The following is a 25,566-nucleotide window of genomic DNA, read 5'->3' as shown; positions in this document are numbered from 1 at the left end:
TTTGGTGCAGTCAATAATTGCCTTTTCTCATCTTTTTCAAAGAAAAAGCTATTAAGGATGTGGAAACCAGCCTTCAACTAGGAAGGCTTTAATAGGAGAGATCTGCAACAAGTGAGGCAACACCTCTGCAATAAAGGCATTTTGTTTAGGCATAACTGTCCTTCTGTGTTAAGTCCAAGATGCTGTGATTGGTTTTGCTAGTAGAGAAATTGGATGTATGTGTGTAGAAGCTGATGTTGATGCTACAGTTGTTCAACTATAGTTGAACAAAGTGAAACAAGCTTTTCTGTGGAAAAAATGCTTGTTCATTAGCCTCTATGTTAAATGGAAGAGAAGCCCTATGTTAAATGGAAGAGAAGCCCCTGGTGTTTACAAGAGGATACTGGTAAGGGGTAGTAAGCAAAGAGAGAAACGTGTTCAAAATGTCCCATAATCTTGCATAGAGAGTTAGAAAAAATACTATTAATTTAAAATGTTTGCTTGTTTTTTCTTTTCTTTTTATATCAGATAGTATTACGGAAGTCTTCACTAACATCTATGTGACCAGTTTTGGACCTGTGTCAGATACTGATATGGTGAGTTCCTGAATCTTTTGCATATATGGGTAAATAAATAAACTTCCTCTAAACTTGTATTCTTGTTTTACTTGTTGTGGATGAATTTGAAACAATTTCACTGAAATCAGAAACCCCATGTAGTTTGGAATTTGGAAATTGAATTAGAGACTTTACATAATAAGTGTGCTTGTGTTAGCTGTTTAGTTTAGACAAGTAAATCTTCTGATTGTCCCACTGGCTGTACTTTGGCTTATATTCTGGAGTAATCTTGTTATGGATAAACTGGATTCCTCTCAGGTAGAAATTTGCAATGAAAGGAACACTCTTAATATTGGTAATAGACTAAGGGACCTGATGGGAGTCAAATTTAAATTAAACTTGAAAGACACAGATTGGAAGATGGATCATCAACATGATTGTGGTGTTTTACAGATCTGTTGTTGATAATTTGCATTGTTTAGTAAGTGTTTAAGGAAGTTAAAAAAGAAAGAAACTTTTAGAATATTGCTCTGAATCACTGGGAAATATTTGTAGGCTCTCTGCAAATAATACAGAGATTAGGATGAATGTTTCACACTGGGTAGGAAGACTTTATGGATATAGCTTCTCTAAAAGGGAAAGGAAGAACAACCTCAAACTTACTTTAACTACCTCTTATGCTCCTGTCCACTTGCCTGGTTTAGGGTAAGGTGGTTTAATTGACTCTGGGCAATGTGTAGGAGAGATTCAACAACAAACTTTCACTTGCAAAATTTAGAACATTAAGATAGAATAAGGTACTTTACAAATTTTAAAATAACATCCAGGCAAAGTAAGTACATCAGAAGCTTTAATTTAGCAAACTTAAACTTATCCAACCTTAACAAATCCAGACACAAGGCACTTACTAAGGCATTGACAGGAATTTTTTAGTCTGGCTTACCATGTATTTTTGGAAGAAAGGGAGAAAGAAAGAGAAAGAAAGGATAAGAGTAGAATGATATAATCATCCATGGCTTTAGCAACAAGACTTGATTGTTGTAATTTTGATGTCCTGATTACTCTTGCATATCCTGCAAGAAATTATTTTTGAAGTGTTTTGAACATTCTTTATTATGTATGGATGTTATAAAATACTGCCTAGGTATACCTGTAGATTACTAAAAATTACTAATTTTAAAATCAGACAACATTTATTTTTCTATTAAAAAATTCAGGTTATGCATCATACAAAACCAGGGAACCTTATGATGTTATGAACAAGTTTATGAAGCTCAATTTTACGCGGTACATTGTGCATTTTAAAAGTTACTTGCTTACTGACTGCCAGGTAATGATAGCTTTGGAGAATATATTCTGGTGGGGTTTTGTGTTTGTTTTTTGTGTGAGATAGTTTCAGTTTTCAAGCTCTGTTTTGATAGTTATGAATGCACTAGTAAGGCTTCACATGAAAGGCCATTTCATAAAAGAAATAGACTTTTGTTTTTATTACTGTATGTGTTGTTGATTCTCTTGAGGTGGTTTTTTCTAATGATTTTAGGTTTATGAAATTGTTCTTATTTTGTTAATAATTTTATTAAAAGTACCCACAGCTATGTACAATGATGATATGAACATCTCGACCTTGTTGGTCTAGTATCTCACGACTTTAGAGTGGTAAAGTCTTGCATTTATGGCAGCCCTGTGTAACAGGAAGGTGATATTAATCCACTTTTAAAGCTGAGTACTGAGGCACAAAAAGACTTACCCAAGGCTGTGCAAGTCATCTGTGCTTAAATGGAAATATAATGAAAAGTTTCCTGAGCCTATTCCCTCACTCCCAACACACTTTTGACATCAGTGGATAAATGTATGGAGAACTCTGTGTGTTTATTTGCATAGACATAGACAGTGCAGTAAGGAGCCAGGTGCTTTGATGCTACAGCTCTTACAGATCTGTGCAGAGGTGTTAATCAAAGCAGAGTGCTGAGCATCAGAACAGCAGATGTTACTCTAATGGGTAGGTTTATTTGCAGATAAGCAGATAGATAAGTAAGAGCAGTTTAATTCTTATTACTACAAGCTTCAGGGTTAATTTAGCTTGTTCTGTTGATAATTATAAAATAATTTTGCCACGTATGAGCAGTCAATTAGAAAATTCCAACATGTGAGCTTTGAAATAATGGCTTCCAAACCATCACGTATTCTGTCGAACATGAAGGTGACATTAGAGTTTTAACCATAAGTGCTTTTTCATTTAGGAGCTGCATGACTGAATCAATAATGTAAGCTGTTATACAGAGGATTCATTGATATTTTCTTCTGTAAATGTTGAAAACTCTGGGATATTATAATTTTTAAATTTTATTCCTTAAAAGGCTTCATTAGAAGAATAAGTTTGACTCTTGCCCCTGTCCTCCAGAATTTTCAGAGGATCCCAGACTGAGATTTTTTCAGGAAAGTTGGGTCCCAGCCCCTGACTTCCTCTGCTATCACAATGTGGATGGTGAGGCCCTCAGTCATATGAAGTATTTAGTCTGAACACTGCTGTTGCCCAAAACTCTCATGATTATTGCTGCCCCTAGGATTCCTTCCACTGGGGTTTCTTACAGCAGTAAAACCATCGGGTGTGTGACTGCACCTCTATGAATGACTTATTTTCCAGTTTGTTTTTTCCTCCTTGGTTAGTATCTTGTGAAGGATAATGGAGCTTAGAAGAAAAGGAGTGCTTTTGAAAGCAGGAAAGGTTCTCACTGACAAGGGAGATGTTTGATATGCATTTAGAATATGGAAGAAGGAAGTGTGACACAGGCAGTGATGGGTGTATAGGAGCTAAGGATGCAGTTCTTACAAAATGTTAATTCACAGAGTTGATAAAAAGTACTACTAACCTTTGCTGTTGAATTGCTATGAGTTTGTGAGGTTTCTGTATTCCTCACTAGCAGTTCCCACCAATGGTAATATAGAATGGTCTTCAATCTGTGATTTGGTATGATTACTAGAATGTGGGTTTTTATTCACATTCACTCTTTCCAGTATCACAACTTTGCAAAAAAAAAAAAAAAATTATGTCCAGGGGAATTTGGTCTGTGACTGATTTTAAGATAGCTGAAGTTGCCATTGATAAATTCAGGAAGTAGAAGCTGAGGCTGAGACTTTTCTCCAAATATGTTAAGAGCCAAAAACATTTGGTGGATTAACATTTTGACTAAGTTCAAAAGATGCTACTCTCTGTTCTGACCAAAATAGTCAGAAGCCACCAAATCTGTTCACCCTTGGCCAGGAGTCTGTTGCAAACTGTGCTTCAAATGAATAAAAATATTTGGGTATTTCTATAATAAAAAAAAAAAGCTATTGTATGTCAACCACTCTGATGTCAAATATGCTGTGCCAATATATAAGAATTTTCAGCTTCCTTTTGCAAACTAGTGAGAATCAAGAAAGGCAAAGAAAAACATGAGTTTAAATAGATTTTACTTTCACTCTTCTGTCTTTTTGAGCTGTTATTTCTCAGAAATGTTCAAGTTCAGTATTGTGATGCTATGCCTTATAGGCTTCCAACCCAATCAGTGATACAAATTTATTTTGACATTAGCCCGAGAGAAGAAAAGCTGCATTGTTTAAAAAAACAAACAAATGAAAAATTGGGCAGAACAACTGAAAAACGAAGCATCTCTTAATTTTCTGAAGAGCTATAGAACTAAATTATTATTACAGAAGCTAATTAAAGCATTTATCATGAAATTGACATATTTAATATTTGAAAACTCAGAGGTAAATAATGAACTGGGTTGGATTATAATTTGTAGGATAAAAAGGATTGAACATTAAACCTGATTATTTTTCTGTTTTTAAAAATGAATTATTTGAAATCTAGTAGACTGCACCATCATTATAAATCGACATGCTGGTAACTTAAATTTCATCACTGAAAGCAATGTATTTTTACCTCTTTTTCTCAGACTTGGTATCTTTCCAGACTGTCTTGACACTTTGGCTGCTCAAATTTCCCCCATAAGCAGAGACATAGTAAGTGCTGATGTCCACAATTGAAAAAATAAATATATATGTATATAATAAATGAGACTGCTTTACCCCTCGAGCAATAGTTGTTTTATGTAAGACAGATTATGTAGGTACTGAGACCCTTTAAATAAGGTCTGCTGTGAAAAAAGCTTTGCCGAGATTTAGCAAATTTTGCCTCAGAACAGTCTTTCTGATTGTTGCTGAGAATGGTCTTTCCTGCTTTCCTACAACACATCATTAGTAGGTGGCAGGACTTGAATCAGTTTTGCTTGAATATTAAAACTAAGAAGCTTTCTGAAACTCTTGTATTTCAACTTGAAGTCTCAGATTTTCATACTTATTGGGGAGTTTTGTTTTCTGTAGTTACACCTTTGTTCCCTAGTTTCTTGATGATAGACTTCCCATTTTTCACTTTGAAGTCAAGGAACAGGGATGTTTCTCTGTAGAGATCATCATACACAGCTCGTTCATCACTACACACACTTCCATCTCATCAGTTTTCAACTGAAATGTCAATAAGTGTTCCTGATTTTTCAAATCAGAATAGAAATTTTCAGTAAAGACTGAAGTCAAATACAGAAATAATCAGAAGGGTTGTTACAGCATTTATCACTACAACTGAGGATTGTTCTTTAGAGAGAGCAACTGAACCTGGAACCTTGTTTCTTTTTTTCTGTCTGTTTTTCTGATTTCCTAATTTCACTTTGTATTTCAGATTTTGTTTGGGGTTATTTTCCTGTGCAACTTGTTTTTAGCCCTGTTTCAGAGTCTAATTATTGGCTAGAATTCCTTGACTTAAGAGAAGCTTTACAGAGCTAGTATGATATTTAAGTCTAGACAGAATAAGGGAATGCATCAAAAGATTTTTTTTCAAAAATATTAAAACAAGTACTGCAATTACTTTTATGTTGTTATTATTTGAACTCAGTAAGAGAAGATCAAAGAGTAAAAGAAATTATAAATATTCTTGGACTTTTTGGGTTTTGGGGAGCATTGGGGAACATCTAAGTTGTGTTTTTATAATTGGTTAGTTTCTGAAAAGTCAATAAAAATTGTGCTTTTTTCCCTTTTATTGTTGGCTCAGGTAATTGCCTTTGCAAGTTAAATATATACACTGAAATTTTGATGAGAATATCTCACATGATCTCTTTCAGAGTTTCTGTCCTTTTATTCTGTTAGGAAGGCTTTTTCCTCTGTGCAAAATCCTGCCAAGTGGATCAATATTGGAGATGGATTTGTTAGAGGCTGTGTCCAAGCCTGTCACTGCTGTTAGCTCTCTCTCTGCCTTTGTTTGGACTCCTATTCTTGGCACCAGGCATCCACTGTGTTTCAGGGTTGCTCCTTCTCCATGTCTGAATAAAAAAGGGATAATGACAAGTGTTTTTATTTTCAATGACAGCAGTGGGAAAGATGTCCTGTAGTCTCTTTTCTAAGTAATCCCTGTTTATATCTTTTACAGAACTCTCTTATCCCTCCTTGGTGCTTCTTTTAGACTCAGAGCTCACTCTACATCAGGTATATAGAAAAAAAGAGAGAAAATTATTCAGGGAAGGTCCTTTTCATAAATGAATAAGAATAGAAAGACATTCTCTTCCCTAGACACTTTCATTCAAACTGGTTAAACACATTTTTTTCCACAGTTTTTTAATATTTTATGTTTAGACTAAATGCTCAGACAAAAATGACTGAAGTTGACAGATTAGACAGAAATAAAAGGCTTGAAACGAGTTCTTCAAATAGAGAAAAAATGTGCTGCAATTCCCTAGAAACATTCCACATATTCTTGATAGTATTAAAGGTCATATATATCTGGTAGACATTACTTATGTATTTAAAAATGAATATATGTTCCTTTGAAATGCACTGGTGGGGTTGTGTTTCAGTTTTTAACAGGGCTGTTAAGGGTTTTGATAAAAAATAACCAACAGTGCAGTTTCAAACCACAGTCCTCCTTCATCAGAATGTTTTCAAGGATTCTATTCACTAGTATGTAGGATCCACACTCCAAACGACCTGAAGGGAATTTCTGGCTGTCTGCTGTTACCTTCTGTGTTCTGTGTTGTGTACACATCAGGAGGTAGGTTTTGGAGAAGAGGAAACAGACTCAGTTTGTTTATCTGTGCAGTGAGGTTTGATGCTGATACACAAGTGCTTGTGCAGAGCCTGAAGAGTCAGTGCTCATGACTGGAGAATTGAGGGGGTTCAGAGGAGAACTCTTGCAGTCCTCATACTGTACAACAGTTGCTTCTTTTTAGAGAATAGAAAAGTAGAAAGTGAGGTGGATTGTTTGTCCAGTCTGGTGGGAGGGCCTGGGTAAAGCCAAGCAGTACAATGATGAAGAAGCTTATGCAGGCTGTGGTGGTTGTTAGTCCTTCTGTGTGCCATCTGCACCCTGCACAGATCTGCCCACAGAGACAGCCACCAAGACAACCAACTAATGGTGTGATCCTCCTACTGTAAAGCTAATTTCAGCACTCACTGAAAATATCTAGTGTGCAAGTTTAATAAATTGAATTGCAGAAGTTGCGTCACAAAATTATATTAATCACATCAATGAATATCAGGTTATGGTAAATGTGCATATACTGGGCATATTATTTTTATTTGACTAATTGCATTTTTTGAGTCTTCTGTCTAAACTCCTTCTTGGTTTTCTTGGAAGTAATTTTGATGCTTAGATGCATACCAATCATGTTAGTATTCTACAGCACTAGTTACATACTAAGATTGGTAATATTTTTAAACAAATCCAAAAGAAAAATTACATGTTTCCTTAAGGATAAAAGATATGAAAACAAGAATGTGCATTTTAAGAATTAAAATGATACTGATTTAAAAAATAAATATTAATATGCAGTTCCTATATTAACTATGTGAGTTTTAGGTCCATGAATCTGCACTATCTCATCAACCACAGTATTTCTGACTATTTTAAGGACTCAATGAAAAGCTATATGTGCCATTTCCCCTTCGCTTGCTTTTAATTTTTTTTATTTGCCTTTTGATAGTTTTATATTTTACAGTACTTAAAATTTGTTTTTGTAGTTATATATATATGTCCCTTAATGGCTTTAAGGATGGTCAGAAAAAAGACAAATACACTTTAAATAAATGACTAAGAAAAATCTTTACAAATAGGGAATGAGGAACTCTGGCTTGAACTATTCATTAAGCAAAATGTTGTGTTCCAGAAGGTAATTAATAAAATGTTCCGTCTGCGTCAGGACAAGACTGCTTGCTAATGGGCACTTACAATTTTTGAGATATTTGGAACAAGTCCATCTTTACTCCAGATGCTAAGACTGCCAAAATCTGCCAACCACTCAACTACTTTTGGAAAGGATGAGAGTACATTTTTTGTTATTTGAACTTCTCCCATACAAATCTTGCCCTAAAAAAAAAAAAAAAAAAAAAAAAACTGCCGTGTAGTAGGGATGGATTGCTTATACTCAGGTCAGTTAAAGCTTCTGCCAGAGATACTAACATCTTTTTTTTTTGTGGTGCATAATGTTGTGCACAACAACTGCATATTAAAAGAGAAATTAAATTTCCTCACCATTTTATTCTTCTGACCATTGAACTGGCAGAGGGTCAAGAGCTTCTTAAAACCGTGGCAAGAATCTCATTGTCTGTGCCTAAAATTTCATGTAAGGTAGTAAAATACATATTTGAAAGATTATGTTTAATCATACTGCATTAGAGTCTGGCTGCATATGCACCTTTTAGACACCACACAGTAGGAAGCACTTTCGTGTCTAGAAATTACCACAGGAATACTCTGAAGACCTGGAAGTATGCTCTTGTGATTTTGTGGAAATACTGCACTATATACTGGAGAGTGGTCAGGTCATATCCAGAGAGAGCAGGGTTTTTTTATAGAAGAATATCTGCAGAATGAATGAAATTAGTATCAGGTATTAATCAGAGTATTTTTTCCTAGAGTCCAGATTTGCCTTTGTCATGGAAGATTAGTCTTGACTGAAAAATAAACATTACACAGCATTTACTACAAAGTGGAATATATCAAATATATTGAATAGGAATTAGTCTCAAAATCTTTATGTAGCATCTTTTTGTAGCTGCCTTTTTATCAAATTGATTATACTCAAATTCTTTCAATATCTTCCTGTTTCTTCATTTTTAATATGGTAAACATCAGGAGGGATATTTATCATCATAAGTAGAATAGATTTGGCACAGAAGGGAACATGGGATCAGTGAATATAGCACTGTGATGCAAAGGCAGGGGCTATATTTTGCTTTAAATAATAATTTTAAATGGACAACGACAAAGCTGAGACCCCAGTACTTCCATTGAAAAACATGCAAAGAAGTATGTAGAAAGATAAGTTGTTTAAGAACTATGTGAGATTTTACTTCTATTGTGGTAAATGGAAACAGAAGGTGTTTGTCATGATTTGCATCAAACCTTGGTTTATTCCCTGTTTCCATATTCTAAATGAGATGTTCTGAAATAAAGATCTCCAGCACAGACTGGATGGTATTACAAAGCCCCCTAAAGGTGAGAGTAACTCAGGTTTTTATTAGTTGATCCCTGGGAGTGGATTAGGGTGAAACAACACTGAACAATCAATGTTTATAAATACATTTATATATATATATAAGTTATTTTTGGTACATTTTGGTTGCAGTGGGAAGGAGGTATGTAGCCATTTTGGTTATTATTATCAATAGCAATATAGCAATACAAAAGCATAAAATTAACACTGAAGAAAATGTATAAGGAAATGAAAGAAAGAGAAAAGAGAAGAATATAAAGTTATCACCACCCATGGATTCAACAAGATTTGATGTAATTTCAGTGTTGGTTAGTCAAAGTGGTGGTCACAGTTTTGATCTGCCAGGGTTGAGGGCAGCCCATAGACACGGAGTTCAATGGGTTAATACACATTCAGGTTTGCATGGGCGAGTTTTACTCTGGCTTCTGCAACACCATGGGTCTGTTGCAACTGTGGATCATGTGCAGTCCTCTGGTGGAAGATCCCAGAAATGAGTCTGGCAGCTGTGGTCTCCCCATGCCAGACCCAGACAAGGCTTATTTTCAGCACATCTGCTGAGCTGGCTTTTCTTGTGGATACATTCCTCTCAGCATTGTTTACTTCTCCTTACATCTGAGATAATGGGACAATAGCAGCACCTTTATCTTATCTCAAATTCCCATCAGGTGGCTTAACTTACTGTCCACATTTCCAGGAATTCACAGAGACATTCTGGGGAGAGGGAGAGAGGGGAGTTCTGTGGTCTCAGATGAGCAGTTGCTTCTTTACACAGTTTGCCACGGTGGGCAAAGTCCTTCTGTGATAACATGAACAGTGTTAGAGCCATTAACCATTACCTGTGGGTCAGTCAGAGATTTCTCAGTAGGATCTCTCAAAGCTGCAGCTCATTCTCCTGCTCATCCTTTCCTGCTCATTCTGCTTCCTTAGCTGTTGCCATGCAGCAGGTGTGGGCTTTTGTGAAATGTTGCTGTTTTGATCCAGTGTCTTTTCATGTCTGCTTTCTTTTTTTTCCCTATTTTATTTCTCTTGTAATTCTTTTTATGTATGTTGGAAGACAGTAAAAAAAAGCAGGATCTTTGAAGTTCTTTATTGATGGAAACATCGCAAAAAAGTTGAGATTTCTTTTCTCATCTTTTATGTGCAGGGATGTTTATCAAAAGAACCTGTAGGACATATCACTCACTCCTGTTGAATTTCAGTGGAATTTCAAAGTCTTAGTTACCTTCAGGCTCTTCTTCCTAATTCTTTATGCCTCAAGGATGTCTTACCATAAAAATGATTCACTGGTAAAGCCCCTCAGATAACAACCATGAGGAGGATCTTAGGACAATTGTTCTCCTTTAATTACCTGGTATTTATATCCAGATTTCATATACTCTCCTGCTGCTCCTGATCCTCCATGATATTATGTATTTTGTCACTTTCCCTGGTCTGCAACTGAACTGATAGGCAACTTGTTATTTGTAAATGGTATTTTATGTCACATGGTATTTAACAAATAAAACAACATATAAATCAGCAAATGCAAGAGGAGAATTAAATGTGATCTATCATAAATAAGTGGACAAAACACTTGTTATGAGGCAGTGTCTCTGGTAGGGATGAGCTGCTGAACAAAATCAAGTATAATATCAAAGGAATACATGTCTTAAAGCTTCGTAATTTTGTATTAAACAGATGTATTTACTAAAATATTTTTAGAGAATAGAAAATGGGATTAAAGAAAACCAAGCAATTTAATTTTCAGCATACTGTTGTTAGTTTTATTTAATATTATTTTAAATATTTAAAATTTTAATTAGAAAAATGAAAAAAATATTACATTAATGTACAACCTCTTGGTATAGCTAAAAACTGAGCTTCTGATTTTTGTCAGGTTAGTTTGTAAGTATCCATAATTTCCAAAATTCTCTTTGCTTTTGTCACTGTCCATAAAGAGAACTGCTTTCTCTCCTGCCCCTGCCATGCTCCTTCATGTAACAAAACTCTTTCCTTTATTCTCCTTAGCCTCTGGCCCTGACCTGGAAAAGGTCCTCTCAGCTCTTTGACTCACAGACCAAAGGAGTTGAAGGATTCTGTCACTTGTGGCTGGCTAGTCAGCACTCTCTTTGTATTGCTGTATGATGGATGGAGAAGAACCTTAAGCCTTGTTAATCAGCACACAAGGGAGCCAGCCGAAGATGATAGAGGCTGATACGTTCCTTGAAGTCACTTTTATATTGAAATCCCTTGAAAAATTTTATATTGGTTAAATTTTATCAGGCCTTGTCCATTCAAAGTAGTTTACTTGAAAATGGTTTTTCAGAGCAGTTGCAGTACTGCAGACTGTTCCAGCATACTAATATTTTGAAGTCATGAGACCAAATTTTGTACGTGTCCAACAAAACAAAATTGCACCAAGGTAGCATTTACCAATATGCTGAACACAGTTTGTTTCCAACATAGTTTTTAAGCTCTCCCATTTATATGCTGTGCTGACAGAAGCAAAACACTAAATCCATATACAGTTCCATTTTGAAGATTGCTGATGAATTTACTTATCAATGTCTAATCATTTTTTTGTTTGTTTGTGCATCCAGTAGTAGCCAGCAGGTTGGTAGCCAGCAACCAACTGAACAGCACCAAAACCCACCAGATGGGATACCCAGCACTGGTTGACACAGGCATCTGGTCTAGGCCATCAGTCTGGTTTTGTTTGCATTGTTTTTTCCCCAGCTGTTCTGCCTTCCCAAGATTAGGCATCAGAGTAAGGTTCACCAAGGCAGTGTGTGTCATCTGTTAATCATCAGCTGTTTTTCCCTACCCATGTACTTTTGTTCATAAAAGTCACACCATTACAGAGCCTTATGTTCCTCTTTGGAAGAATCTTGTATCACTCTCTTGTGTATACTGTACCCTTTATGGATTGCCTTGTTTCTTTACTTCCAGGCTCAGCCATCCTCCATGCCCTTGAAATGCTGGGTTACTCCACAAGAGAAGATACTGAAAGAACTATTTAGTGTCCTGTGTATTTTTTCCTTACTTTCCTTCCTTTCCGTGTTTACTGAAATTACCCATGTTGCAGATACTTTGTGTATCATATACAGAAATCTAAGTATTGAAAATATTCAATACAAAAACAGCAGCTAGCAATCATGAAGAATGTCATACTTGTAATACAGAAGACTGAGTTCCAGTTTATTATTCTCAGTACTATACAACTTTTTGTGATGACTGTTTCCCCTTGACAATTTTACCAAAGGAGTTTTGCAAACAAAGCTTTTCTATTTTTGTTCTCAGAAAGCAGATTAGTGTTTCATGGTGTCAAAAACAGCATTTGTTTATTCCATTACAGGAGTACACAATAGATGTTTTCTTCCGTCAGAGATGGAAGGATGAGAGATTAAAGTTTAAAGGCCCAATGAACATCCTTCGACTGAACAACCTAATGGCCAGCAAGATCTGGACTCCAGATACATTTTTTCACAATGGGAAGAAGTCAGTGGCTCATAACATGACAATGCCAAACAAGCTTCTACGAATCCAGGATGATGGGACACTCTTGTACACGATGAGGTATGTCTGTTCATCTCTGCTCAAGCTATTTCTTGATATCCTTTTTCCACTGAATAATTAAATCAGGTTTCAGGACAACCTTCATTTGTTTTATTTCTCTCTAAGCAAAATGAAAGCTAGAAAAATGTTTTCTTTCCAGTTCTGTTAAAAGTCTCTTGGCTGATAATGAGTTAAATCTGTTTTCCTATGTGTGCCTCAGTTTTCAAATGTTTGTATTGAAGATATTTGAGACCTTCAGGTAGAGTCTACCAACTCTGTCTTGGAGTGACTGACATGGTGTAGGAGTTTAGCCTGTTGCTGCAGCTGTTGTACTGAATATGTGAGCCCCTAAGCAAATTTTCATTAAGATCAGGGGTCATATAAAAAAACAGTGCAAGAATAAAGAGGTAATAAAGTCTCAAATTCTTTCCAGCAAGAGCTAAAGGGAAAATATGTCTTACACTGTAATTAGTTTCTTTATATCTAATTAAAATATTTAACATAGAATTTTAATTTTTTCATCTTGTGCATCATTTGTAGCTAAGATAAATATTTAGCCGGTAAATGTATTAAATTTGCTTAAAAATAGAATATAGAATATGAAAAAGTATAAAAAATCATGTATACACAGATATTAGTAGCATTTTTATAAGACTGATTTCTTTTTTGGCAATTCTTTTGGCAGTATTGTTACCTATGTATGTGAATTTTTCTGAAATATTTACCTAAGTTTCCAGAAGCCCTTGACTTAGGTTTTTTTTTTTTTTTTCCTGGAGAATACTTAATAAATTCAAGTTGTGAATGTCAGCTTAAAATCCCCAGCCTCAGTAAGATAGAAACTGTGAGCTTCAAAGTTAACATGTGCTGTGGTACTTTTTCCATGCAGCCATCCAGCATCCCTGAAACCTAGTTTTACTACACAGCTCTGAAATCCTTGGAGTTTGGAGTGTTGATGGGTAGACTGCTAATGACATTGAATGATGTAGTGGTTGGAGAGATTCAGAAAAGTTTGCTTGAAGTAAATTGACACCCCTGTGTTGTATTTTTGCTTCGGTTCAAATCAATATTTGAGAATTATCTACTATATAAGCTGACTGAAATTCTCTTCCTCCAGAGGGTATAATAACCATATACTATAAATAATAAGAAATACTGTTTGAAACCATTATGGAGTATAAGCTGGGTCAGGTTAATTATAATTAACTAAACATTTTTTTTACTTGTAAGTATGTTGGTTCTCAGAGTATGGGATTAATGTGTACACTGATCTAACTGTTTTGCCTAGATTATAATGTCTACATAAAATGCTTGTGTGATTTACATCAGAGGCTCATGCAGTTCTTTCCTTTGCCTTCAGCTGTTTGCTGATTCTTATCTCTTGGTGCTCCTTGAATTCAGATAAACATTCCTGGGGAGTGGAGGAATAGAAATATGAAGTATTTTTTGGTGGAAAGCTAGGAGAAAATAAAAGAGTATACAATGACTAGGAACCACTGAGAGTACAGAAGGATGTTACTGATGTTTGGGGCTGGATGAAGAGAAAGAAAAGGCATACAGAAAAAATCTCTACCCAGAGAAAATTTGCAGAATAGGAAGGAGAAACACAGGTTTTTTTCTTGGCTTTTTTTTTTTTTTTTTTTTTTTTTTTTTTTTAATAAAAAATAATGAGGAAGTCCATTAAAAGCTTTCTTTAAATTGTTTTAAATTATTTTTTATTGTACTACTCCCCATAAATGATACTGGAATATTGCTGAGTTTTTTTCACAAAATGAGCTAAAGTGAATGCTTTGTTAACATACTGTTGCACTTTACATAAATATAAAGAATAATCACTTGTAGCATGGAGAATGAGCAGCAGCACTCTTTTAAAGAACACAAATATTTTTGCTCTGTATTTTCCATTAAAACTGTAAAAAATTAAATTCAAAAGTTTGGAGTAAGGTTTTTTGGCAAGTTAATTGAATTTTAGATGCTTTTTAAGTAGGAGCCATATTAGCACACATGTTCCTCAGAATATTATGGGAAGAAAATTACTGTTCTTAACAACCTGGCATTACTTAATTTGTATTTTCCTTTAAATGACCTTTCTTCAAGGTCAGCTTTTACAGGTTCATGATGTGATAAGTAAATGACTTTCAAAGGAGCACATAAAATGGAAGAAATAAAAGCTGATTTCAATTCTTGTTAGTTTAATATAAAATTTCAATTCAGTCTACTAAATCAGCATGAACTCAGTTCAGCTCTGTGGAACTGATTTTTTTGTCCTGCTAAATGACTTAAATGCATAGAGTTCTTTTGCCTTTTAGGCTTACAGTCCAAGCTGAATGTCCAATGCACTTGGAGGACTTCCCTATGGATGCTCACTCATGCCCACTGAAATTTGGCAGCTGTAAGTATATAATGTGAAGTACAGCCTTTGGTTAGTGAATATCTAACATTTCTCAGCACAATTTTGTTTCAGTAAATTGCTACATGAGAAATGTAAACCGAAAAATGGGACTTAAAAAAAAAAAAAAAAGTAACCTGACCCATCAAAATCTCTTATCTCTACTCAAGTGTTGTGTCTTCTAGTGTATTTTAAAGATTTCATTACTCTAGTTAACATTAAAAACTTTGCCCCTGATCAACACTGCACTGGTCTGCTTTCATTGCAGTGTGCAGTTCATGCTGACAAACACAGAACTGGCTGCACACAGCCTGTGTAGTATTAGCAGAGAACAGATCAAAGGCCTCAGTGAGTGGGTTTTTCAAATTTATCCTGACAATTTAGTTCCTCTTTATTGTTAATGATATTTTTAATGTTCTTAGTCAACAAAGGCAATAACAAATAGCTTTATGTGATAAAAAATTTCATTCTTTAGTGGATCTGCATACTACAGACAGGTGAGATTTGACCTCAGTGGTATTATTTTTAACAGCAGCATTATTGCACTTTCTTAGTGAAATTGCAGCCATTCTTTTTCTTCTTCATTTTATATATTTCCTGGATTCTGTACACTAAAAGCTTTCTTGGTTTTTTTTTGTTTTTTTTTGTTTTTCATTGGCTGCAGCCTACATTCTCTGCTGGGCCCAGGAAAGGAAATTGGTTTTTTTAGAGGAAACAAGTTAAAACCTATAGATTCTGACTGACTTTACAATAATTGCAGCAACCACAGAATACAAAACAGGGGATATGCTGCCACTAAGGACATCATTAACCACATGATGCTTGTCATAGCACTGTGCCTCTCTGTAACTCTCTCCAGTATCCCTTTTCCTTGGAGTTTGTGGCAAATTAAACAAAGCTGCTCTTCTGATGATGTTTCCACACTTGAAGGAAATCTTAGCTATGGAGATAAAAGATCATTAGAATGAATACTGTTAGCAACATGGAGCCTTTTCCTGGCCCCTCAATATTATATTTGTAATACATAATGCAGCCTAAATAACTGACACCAGAGATGTCAGCCAAAATTGGGTACTGGCTAATAATATTTAGATAAATGTGCCCAGCAAGGCATGTTGGATTTATGAGGCATTGCAGAAAAAAAAAGACTCATATGTAACCTCAAAACAACTTGAAAACTCCTGTAATAGTGAAACTCATACTCAGGCCAAAAGGCTACTTTCTTCATGAGCAGTTTTAGGTTGGAATCCCTTATGACTAGGTGTATTAGACTTTGTGTGAACCACTTGCTTTTTTCTCTCTTTATTGGTCTTGATTGTTTGTTTTTCTTACCAGCTTGCTGTTTTTTCTCTCTATGGTTTTCTAATAATAAAAAGAATTCTAAATGTTTGAAATGTGATTTTTTTAAAAAGGTGTCTTTCATTTCCCTCAAAGTCATCTGTGCTCCAGCCTGTTGGCACCTTCAGTGGACTCTTATTTCTGTTCATTTTGAATGGCTTCACACACATTCTATTTCTTTACCTAGGACTCATTTTTAGACAACTGTCCATTTTTCAGCTTTTATTCTGGGATAGAATCTGAATGATGAATAGTGGTGAGAATAAGCAGGAGTCCTGAGGATTTTGGTTTAACTAAGGCAAGTTTGCCAGTGGTATATATTTGTCACAGTTCTTCATATGCTGCTAATCTTGTGTTGCTAGGAGGATCATCAGCATTTATGAATGTCTCTTTTTATACATAAGAGAAAAGCCAAACTGAATGTATGGGAGAAGCTGCAGCTTATTAGATTGCTTTTCTTTATTCTTTTCAAAAAGTCTAGCTGACAGTGAAGAGAATGGAGACAAATCAACAATTTGCCATATTGCTGGTTTGCATTAAAGCAGAGATATTTTTGTGGAAAGCTGGAAGGATAAATGGGAAGTGTTAAAAATCTACTTTCTACCCACTTGCTAGATTTTCTTAGTCATGCAATTTATGGCTAGTTGCATGAAGAAGCTACTTTCTGAGAAGCCTCTAGAGATTTCTCAAGTGAAAATGTTTGCAGACCAACAGTAATGATGCTTTACTTTTTAATTGCATAGCAATTATGGTGTAAGATTTAAAGTGTACTTGTCTTGGTCAATCAAAATGAACACACACCTTCTTCCATCAGTGATTTACCCTTTTCCTTCTATTTTCCATTTGTTAATAGATATTAGACTGGAAAAACTTTCAGGATATACTATTTTTTTTTTCTTACTTACTGGAGAAGCTTAGTGCTGTTTAAAATACAGTGTTGAATTACTTTCCTATAGTTTATTTTAAGAGACAGGCTAAATGTATATTTGATCATGAATGTACAGAGAGAGCAGCCTGTTTAATGTTGGTGTGTCCCCCCAAGTAATGTCAACTAGTGAAATTTAAGAGGGTAGGCCGGACAAGGCAGCAGGATGTTGTCACTGCTAGTCTGGATTTCAAACAATAATAAAATTTTTGTGATACATCCCCAAAGGTGAGAGTGGAGACAATGGAAGGTCAGAACTACACAGGAATGAATTTTTAAAAATGTTGTGTCCTAAATCTTGCAAATCATATCTGTTTTCATCTGCCTTATCACAAATTATAGGATACATATAGTATGTAATTTCTGGCAAGTCTTTCAACAGTGTGGAATAGATGTTGTTTGTAGTTTAATGAAATGAATTGTGGTTAGTAAGATCACAAGTGAGTGCCCTGTTCCCATGCTGCAATAGGCACTTTACAGTAAAGCTATTTTAAACAGCCAAATATACTTTTTACCACATAATTTTAAATTCTTTGGAGTGAGTTTTTATTTGAAAAATGAGTAGCTCTTATAATTCTGTGAGTTTTGATGGAAGCTGTTTAATTGAAATTGCTAACAACGTATTTCACCTTGTTTCAGATGCATACACAACTTCAGAAGTGACATACATTTGGACTTATAATGCTTCAGATTCAGTGCAAGTGGCACCAGATGGCTCAAGACTGAATCAGTATGATCTTCTAGGCCAAACAATTGGAAAAGAGACAGTTAAGTCAAGTACAGGTTAGTAAAAGATATTTTGGAGAAAAAGGCAGTTATTGTCTGTGAAAACTATATTCTGGGTGGTGTTAAAGGCTTCTGAAAAAGAATGTTGCAAGATGTGATTATTAGGCATGTACTGTACAAGTAACACAAAACAGTACTTCACTGATTCTTTCAAATTATAATTAACTGGTGATAGCAGAGGAGAACTTGCCCTCAGTTACTGTTTTTTAAAATTCTATCTGGAGCTCTGTGTTAAATCTTAACATTTGTCCCAAACCCAGGGTTGGGATATTTGTTAAATTTCATATTGTGAATGACATAGATTTTGTCTATTGAATGGTGAAGCAGACAGGTTTCAATCATGTTTTCCTTCCATCATGTTTTTGACTAGACTATTCTAGTAGTTTTTCTCTAGACTTTTCCTGCACATGCTGGGCTGTGATGGACCCCCATGGCTGCTTTATAACCATGATTAAGTTCTCAGAGAGCTCTGGTGTGAATGCAGAGTTGCTTATGAGCAGAAGCCTCCAAGGCTGAAGTACTTGTCAGAGCATACAAGGGTTCCTGGAAGTTCCTGAACACTCATCTTTCATGGAACACAGTGGGAATAAGAAATAGCTGTACTCAAAATCTTTCTTACATTCTATAGGATGTTTTCTATTACAAAGTACCTTTGGTACAATATAACCCTAGAGCATTTGGTTCTCATAAATACAGCAAACTTTCTCTAATCAAAGAAGTGGACTTTCTTGAGATGATAACCTTTTGTTTCATCGTGTTTTCCTGTCTGTGTCACCTAGGTGAATACACAGTAATGACGGCTCATTTTCACTTGAAGAGAAAAATTGGTTATTTTGTCATTCAGACTTACCTCCCCTGTATCATGACTGTCATTCTGTCTCAAGTGTCATTCTGGCTGAACAGAGAATCTGTACCTGCCAGGACAGTCTTTGGTGAGTATACTGACTAGCATCAGCTCTGTTTGCAATAGCTGAAGATGCTAGAAAGTCCTTCTGAAGTAAAGGGCTTATTCATTAAAGTTCAAGTGCTTGTGGAATGTGACATGATTTCTTGTCCAAACAGTTTTCAACTACACCTTACATATCTCCCGAGAATCCCAGAGATTCTGGAAATTTGTATGTACAAGCAAACTGTCTTCATATATCCTTGATTCTTTTAAGAGGAAAAAAAAAAATCACATAATAGAAAAACATTATAATGGCTCTATTTAAAAAGTAAATTTAGTAGACTTAGATGATTTCCTGAAATATCTTACCTTGGTATTATCCAAGTATTCTGGTACTTGGTAGATAAGCAGATTTCTAAAATTATTTGTAAATGAGGCAAATTACATTTGAATTAGTTGAATTACTTGAGTTAAAATTTCAAGTTGAAGTTCTTTTAAAGAAACCCTATTCTGGAGTTTTGGGCAAGACTTTTTCACTAACTCAAATTGGAGATTACTGTGAGGCAGCAGACAGGTTCAGCAGAGCAGTAGAAATGTGTTTCTCAAAGTTAGAAATGTCTTTCTTATTTTTGAAATAAAGTTCATATAATTTGTTTGCTTTTAAAGAAAAAGAGATTACCACAAGAAAATGAATGTCTGTGTGGAATCAGCCATCTAAAATGCTGCATAAAATTGTGTGATTAGTCATCAGTAAACATCATGTACTCTTCAAAAAATAGGCCAAACTCAAATGCATATTAAGTATGATGCACAACAAAGCATTTACTGTCACTTCTGGTAGAGAACATGCCACCCAAAGCATTGTGAAAATTGCAGGTTTGAGTATGAGTCAGATGAAACAGGTCAGTGGTTTCAGTGGGACCAGAATTCTACCATGGTTTTCCAGGCAGCTATCAGGCAGATTTTTTTCATCCTTCTTCAAAATATTCTTTGAATTTATCCATTTTTGATTATGAAAATGTGCACTCCTGTTTTCCAGCCTTGCAAGTACATTGTCAAATCCTTCAATGTCTCTGTTTTTGCCATTTTCTGTAGCCACTCCATTACACTGAGCCACTCCAGAACAGTGTGACTTAGTTTCTCCAAAAAAAAGTCTCACATCTGCTCTTCCTAAAATGCAATTTCTGTTACTGTGTCCCTTTAACAAGGCACTCCATCCATAACAAAGCCCTGGGATAATTTTCCTGAAATGTGTCCCTTCCTGCACACCCCTTTCTTTGTTCTTGATTTATTTTTTGTGTAATTTATATATATATTTGAAAGTAAGTAGTGTCTGCATGGCAGCCTGCTGCTTTGCTCTCCTGGAGTTGAGTATAACGTGGGTAATGAAGTGTCCTGCTTCAGGGTGTCTTGAGAAGAGCATAGGAGGGCTGAAAGAACAGAATCACACCACTCACTGACATGAAACCTGAAAGAACTATGGGTTTGTTGCAGACATAGCAGTTTTATGCTAGTATTTTATTCCTGCTGCACAGACATGCACCCTGTGTGCCACTCAGGGCTCTGTTCCCTCCAGCCAGGGTAGACTGGCACCCTGCACCCAGGGAAACAAGACACATCCAGGCTCTGCCTGTTGGAGAAACCTTAGCCCTAGCATGCAGCCTGTGCTCCTCAGGCTTAGCCTTTTTCATTGGGGCCATGTTACAGTAGTAATGCAACAAACTACATTAAGCAGGGAATATAAAAATTCTAGAGGAACACTTTTAGTGTTCATACTTAATTTTTGGTTTTTATATGGAGGAGTGACTTTCTAGATATCCATCTTTGCATTCGATATTAAATATATCTATATTAAAATATAATTAAACAGAAGTTATTGGTTTTGACAAAGTGTTTTTGAAAATCAATAAAAATCAGTGAGAAATTTATTTCTATGGCCTTCTTGAGAGCTGAAGATCAGCTACTGGAATACTGTTCCTTTTAAAGAAACATAACTTCTAGTTATTCAAAGCACACTTAGCATGTATTATTTCATGGGTGAAAGAAGTTACTTTTCCCTTTCTATTCTCATGCAATGTGATTTCATGTTCTAGGTTAACACTAGGGGTTGGTATAATGAGGCTTATTTTACAGTGAGCTCTTTAATCCCTTTTCTTTATGGCACCTACTTAATATTGTTGACCTACCCATCCCAAATGAATTATGGCCTAATGCTATATTACTTCAACTTTGCTTAAATTATTAGAAGAAGAAAGTTTTGTCATTGTTGATTAGATGAGTCTTGAATGTGTTTTCTCTAGCAGATAAATCTGATTGCATTCTTAATGAAAGAGAATAAGACTCGTTCATAATGCCTTCATTTACTGCAAGATTACAATCTGTTTCATTTAGTAATGTGTTTACTGTTATGTATCTAGTGTCAACAATATTAGCAAAACTAATCTTGTGCAGCTTATTGGATTCTTGCTTCATTTTTAATGGGTCATAGCATTTAGAAGCATCACATATTTGAATAGCAGCATTAAATGCAGGTGACAGAAAATCAGGAATTAGTTTTCTTAGTTCTACAGTTATCTATGTTTTAACTCACATGGAGTATCAATGATAATGATAAAATAAATGTAGTTAGGCATATATTCTTTGTTAACTGAAGCAGGAAAGAACTTAAATAGTTTTAATATTTATTATATTGTCCAAGATGAAGAATTTTAAATTCACATAGCTGTGTTCTTTTGTCAGTTCACTGTGATAATTTTATTGTTACTCTGTGTTCCTGTGTCTGTTTTCACTTGTTCTTGATGTGGGTCCTTTCCATGGGGTGCAGTCCATCAGGAACAGACTGCTCCAGCATGGGGGTCCCCTGTGGAGCTGCAGGTCCTGCTGGAAGCTTGCTCCAGCACAGGCTTACCGTGGTGTCAAAGCCTCCTCAAGGCTGTTCTTTTGTGGGGACACAGCTGCCTCACCATGGTTTTCACCACAGACTGCAGGGAGATCTCCTCTGGTGCCTGGAGCATCTCCTCCCTCTCCCCCTCCCTCTCCTCTGACCTGGGTGTCTGCAGAGTTGTTTCTGTCACATATTCTCACTTCTCTTCTCTGGCTGCAGTTTCTTCTGCTCAATATAATTTTTTTTCCATCTTAAATATGTAACCCCAGAGGCACTGCCAGTGTTGCCCTTGGGCTTGGCCTTGGTCAGCAGTGGTGGGTCCCTCTTGGAGCTGGCTGGCTTTGGATTTCCCAGGCATGGGGGAAGCTCCTGGCAGCTTCTCACAGAATCCACCACTGTAGTCCCCCCACTAGCAAAACCTTGCCATGCAAACCCAAAGCAACTTTCAAATTGTGACACTACAGAAAGTGGAACCTAAGAAAAGCTCAGATTTGTTCTCTGGTTATTTTGTACATGGGAATTGCATAATAGAGACCCATCCTTTTGAACAATTCTATAGAAAAGTACCATTTCCCATTTAATTGAAAAAAAAAAACTCAATTGACTTTATTCTTCTCTCCTTTTCCATGCTGCAGGTTATCTTTTGTGCTTTTAGAGATATCCCACCACTCATATGTTTGTGTTTATAATTTCCTAATTTGTGTTTCTTGTAAATGTGGATATAATAATACAGTGATAGGCAGTGGGTAATGGAAAACTAGCCCTGAATAAGAGACTGAGCTGGCTGCAAGCAAACTAATATGTTTCCTCAACTTATTGATGTGTGAAGACACTAGTTCATATTCCAGTGATGGCATAATTGCATGCAACTTTTCCTGGACCTTGGGTAAATAGCACTTGTCACTGGGCTTAGGGAATAAGCTTGTCTGCTGCTCAATGGGACATTGTGTTCCACTGCTCTGTATTGATGCAGTGAAGCAGCATGGTACCAACATCATATGGATGGATACCTAGCTTACTCAACTGATTGAATTCAACTTTTCTGCCTCCCAAGCTATTTAAAAAGGGTGGTTTGTGTTGTTCTTTTGGTAAAAAGTGTAGACAGAGTGCTTGAGCTATTTTCTGTAATCTTTCTCTCAATGGTTTTTCAGACTTACCTGCTGGTGTTTGATCAAAATCATGGTACATTCCTTTTGCATTGCATTCTCTAGTAACACACATACATTGAGTAAATAAAATCAAACAACATAGTGTGCAGCCAAATGTTTTGTTGCAATACTTTAATATCATGCTACATACATAATTGTTTAGCTTTTGTTTGCACTTCTAACTGTTTTGGTCTTGGAATGATAAAATGAAGTAGTAATCTGTATCTCTGAAATGGTCAACAAGTTTCTGCTTTTATTGGTGTTTATGAATCTCCTTGGGTTTTAGACTAACTTGGGATATCTAATTTCCAAAACTCACTTGCAATTGCTGTTAAAGGAATAAAACAATGAGATTAACTTCCTAAATTAAAAAAAAAAAGCTTATCAATCCTTCTGTGATACATTCTTCAGCCATTATGTGTAACTCTGCAAACTTCTGTGAAGAAAGGATAATATAGTGGGAGAAGTACCCTGAAATTACAGGATATAAAGCACATTTAAAACATTTTCTACAAAGTACTTGCAGCTTATTACAGAACTGTCCTTTGGTAACTCATTAATTAGCCTTTTCCCTTTCAAAGGAAGCATCTCCATTCTAGCACAAAAGGCTAGGATATGTTTAGTTGACTAAAGTCTCTTCAAATTTGAAAAATCAGCTAATACACAAGAAGTGAAATTAAGGTCCAAAAATTTGTCCCTGTCAAGGAGTACCCTGACTTTTGCATGTAATGTGGGCATAAAGTAGTCATCATGATAGATTTTAACTTTAATATATATGTGTTAGCTGCTGCAATTTCCACTCTGTTTCTAGTTAGATATTTCTAGTTTTTCAGGTTACCTCTTCCACTGCTACAAGCATAACAGAGCTGGTATTTTCCAGAGGTATAAGTTTTGTGCTGGTGAAAAGTGTTGAATTTGCAGCTCTGGAAAGGGATTTTCTCTCCCAGGAAGCAAATGCTGTTTCAAAAGCAGCACCATATAAAAAAGAAAAACTAAAAAATCCCAGGCAATGAAATAGCTCCAGTCTTGGCTGGAATGGATAAACTTGTAGTGATAGAAGATATTTAGCTTTATTGGCATGCACTGCTGAGAATGAACCTTGTGAGGATGTTTACTGTTAAGTAAGAAAATGCTTGGGCTTCTTTGGATAAAGGAAATGTCAATGGTTGATTTTTTGGATCTTTTTCAAAGACAAACTGATGACTGCTCATGGTCCCTTACAAAATAATATGTGACTGTTTCTTCTGGCATCAATTCAGTTGCCCCATCTGTGGGTGCTGGGCAGTAGGAGATAGTTCTTGACCTGTATGTAAACTGCATTTTTTCTACAGTATAGAAAATATGCAGTCTTTACATAGCCTTTTAAATATTTTTTTTGACACTACTTCATTGTAGGAGCTACACTCTACTCACTGTTCTTTATACCAATTTTAGTTCACTAGTGTTATGAATTGGATAAGCAATGAGGAACAGTTTTGTTCTGACCAGTGCATGGGTTTTGTGGGGTTTTAAGTTAAATATTTGTAAAAGAAATGAGTTTTGTTTCACAAGTTGACCTGTTCTTCCACATTAATAACTTTTCAATCCCCTCAGGTTTAGCACTGGCAAGGAGGCAGGTTATTTCTATTCAGTGCTTTTTCATAAAAAAAACTTGATAAAACTGGTTTTCCAAATTAACTATAATGTGCAAAATCATCTGTCTTTTCTCTGAAGAATAATAGCAATATAAAAGGACTAGAGAATCCTAAACTGACAGATATTACAGATTAAATTTTCTGTCCAATTTTTTCCCATTCACTTCAGGTTAAGTGACTGTGGAGCTTGAGCATTACTGGATTTATAAAGTGAAGGAATAAATTAAAGTATGTCAGCAATGGTCTGACAGTGTGCTGCTTGATTAGCATTTGGGTCACAAAGTGGTGTAACTTGCTGAACTTTTTAGAGAAATTGTCAAGTGGTAACAAGATATAAATTCACAATGTTTTAAGTGAGACTAGGAAAGGTCAGCAGTAAATCTTAAATCAGATTTCTGAAGAAGTCAATGTGGTTTCCAGAAGATTAATTTATTCTATAAAGTGGGATTTAAAATGAGCAGTACCTTAGCAACTGTATATATTTACATGTAGATAAGGTCACCTTATATCTGAGAAACATTCAGTTTACTGATAATTCTGTATAATTATAATGATTTATCTGCAGCTTAGGACTGGTGTTAAAGTTTACATGTGATAATTTTAAATGTAAGATAGGCTGTCTTTTCCCTGAGGTGCTGAAAATAATTATGCCATATGTTCTGTAAGTTTTAGGAGAGACTAAATTTTTACAAAATATATTTTGTCTACAGATTTTCATAGTGTACTGTATGATGGCTGCTTTCTTTTCAGTGTGTAGGCTTGTAGATACCAACAGTGTCATGGCTGATTCCAGGACAAATCCACTTATTTAATTTATGGAGGCTGAAAAAACAGCAATTAGAGATTTATATTTGCTAAAGTGTCTTGATACTGTGTGACTCAGCAGGATGTTTCTGTGTGTTGCCTTCCCTGCTGCACAGACCACAGAAAGCCCTGAGGCTGAGTCCACTTAGCTTTGCTCTGCCACCCTTTGTAGCACCTTTA

General features: G+C 35.6%; 1 protein-coding gene across 2 annotated transcripts in view; it reads left to right on the top strand.

The window, feature by feature from the left end:
- GABRA2 (gamma-aminobutyric acid type A receptor subunit alpha2) overlaps window positions 1–25,566 on the top strand; it is a 58,468-nt gene that overhangs the window by 25,575 nt on the left and 7,327 nt on the right. For both annotated transcript variants that reach the window (XM_079306925.1, XM_079306924.1), the window contains exons 4-8: window positions 508–575; window positions 12,396–12,616; window positions 14,902–14,984; window positions 17,884–18,027; window positions 18,810–18,962. In XM_079306925.1, coding sequence (XP_079163051.1) covers window positions 508–575; window positions 12,396–12,616; window positions 14,902–14,984; window positions 17,884–18,027; window positions 18,810–18,962 — 669 coding nt within the window. The remainder of the gene's footprint in view (window positions 1–507; window positions 576–12,395; window positions 12,617–14,901; window positions 14,985–17,883; window positions 18,028–18,809; window positions 18,963–25,566) is intronic.

Source organism: Erithacus rubecula, assembly GCF_903797595.1.
Source record: "Erithacus rubecula genome assembly, chromosome: 5".
Classification (NCBI taxonomy): domain Eukaryota; kingdom Metazoa; phylum Chordata; class Aves; order Passeriformes; family Muscicapidae; genus Erithacus; species Erithacus rubecula.
The sequence above is the reverse complement of the archived record's forward strand: the minus strand, read 5'-3'. Positions and strand labels throughout refer to the sequence as shown.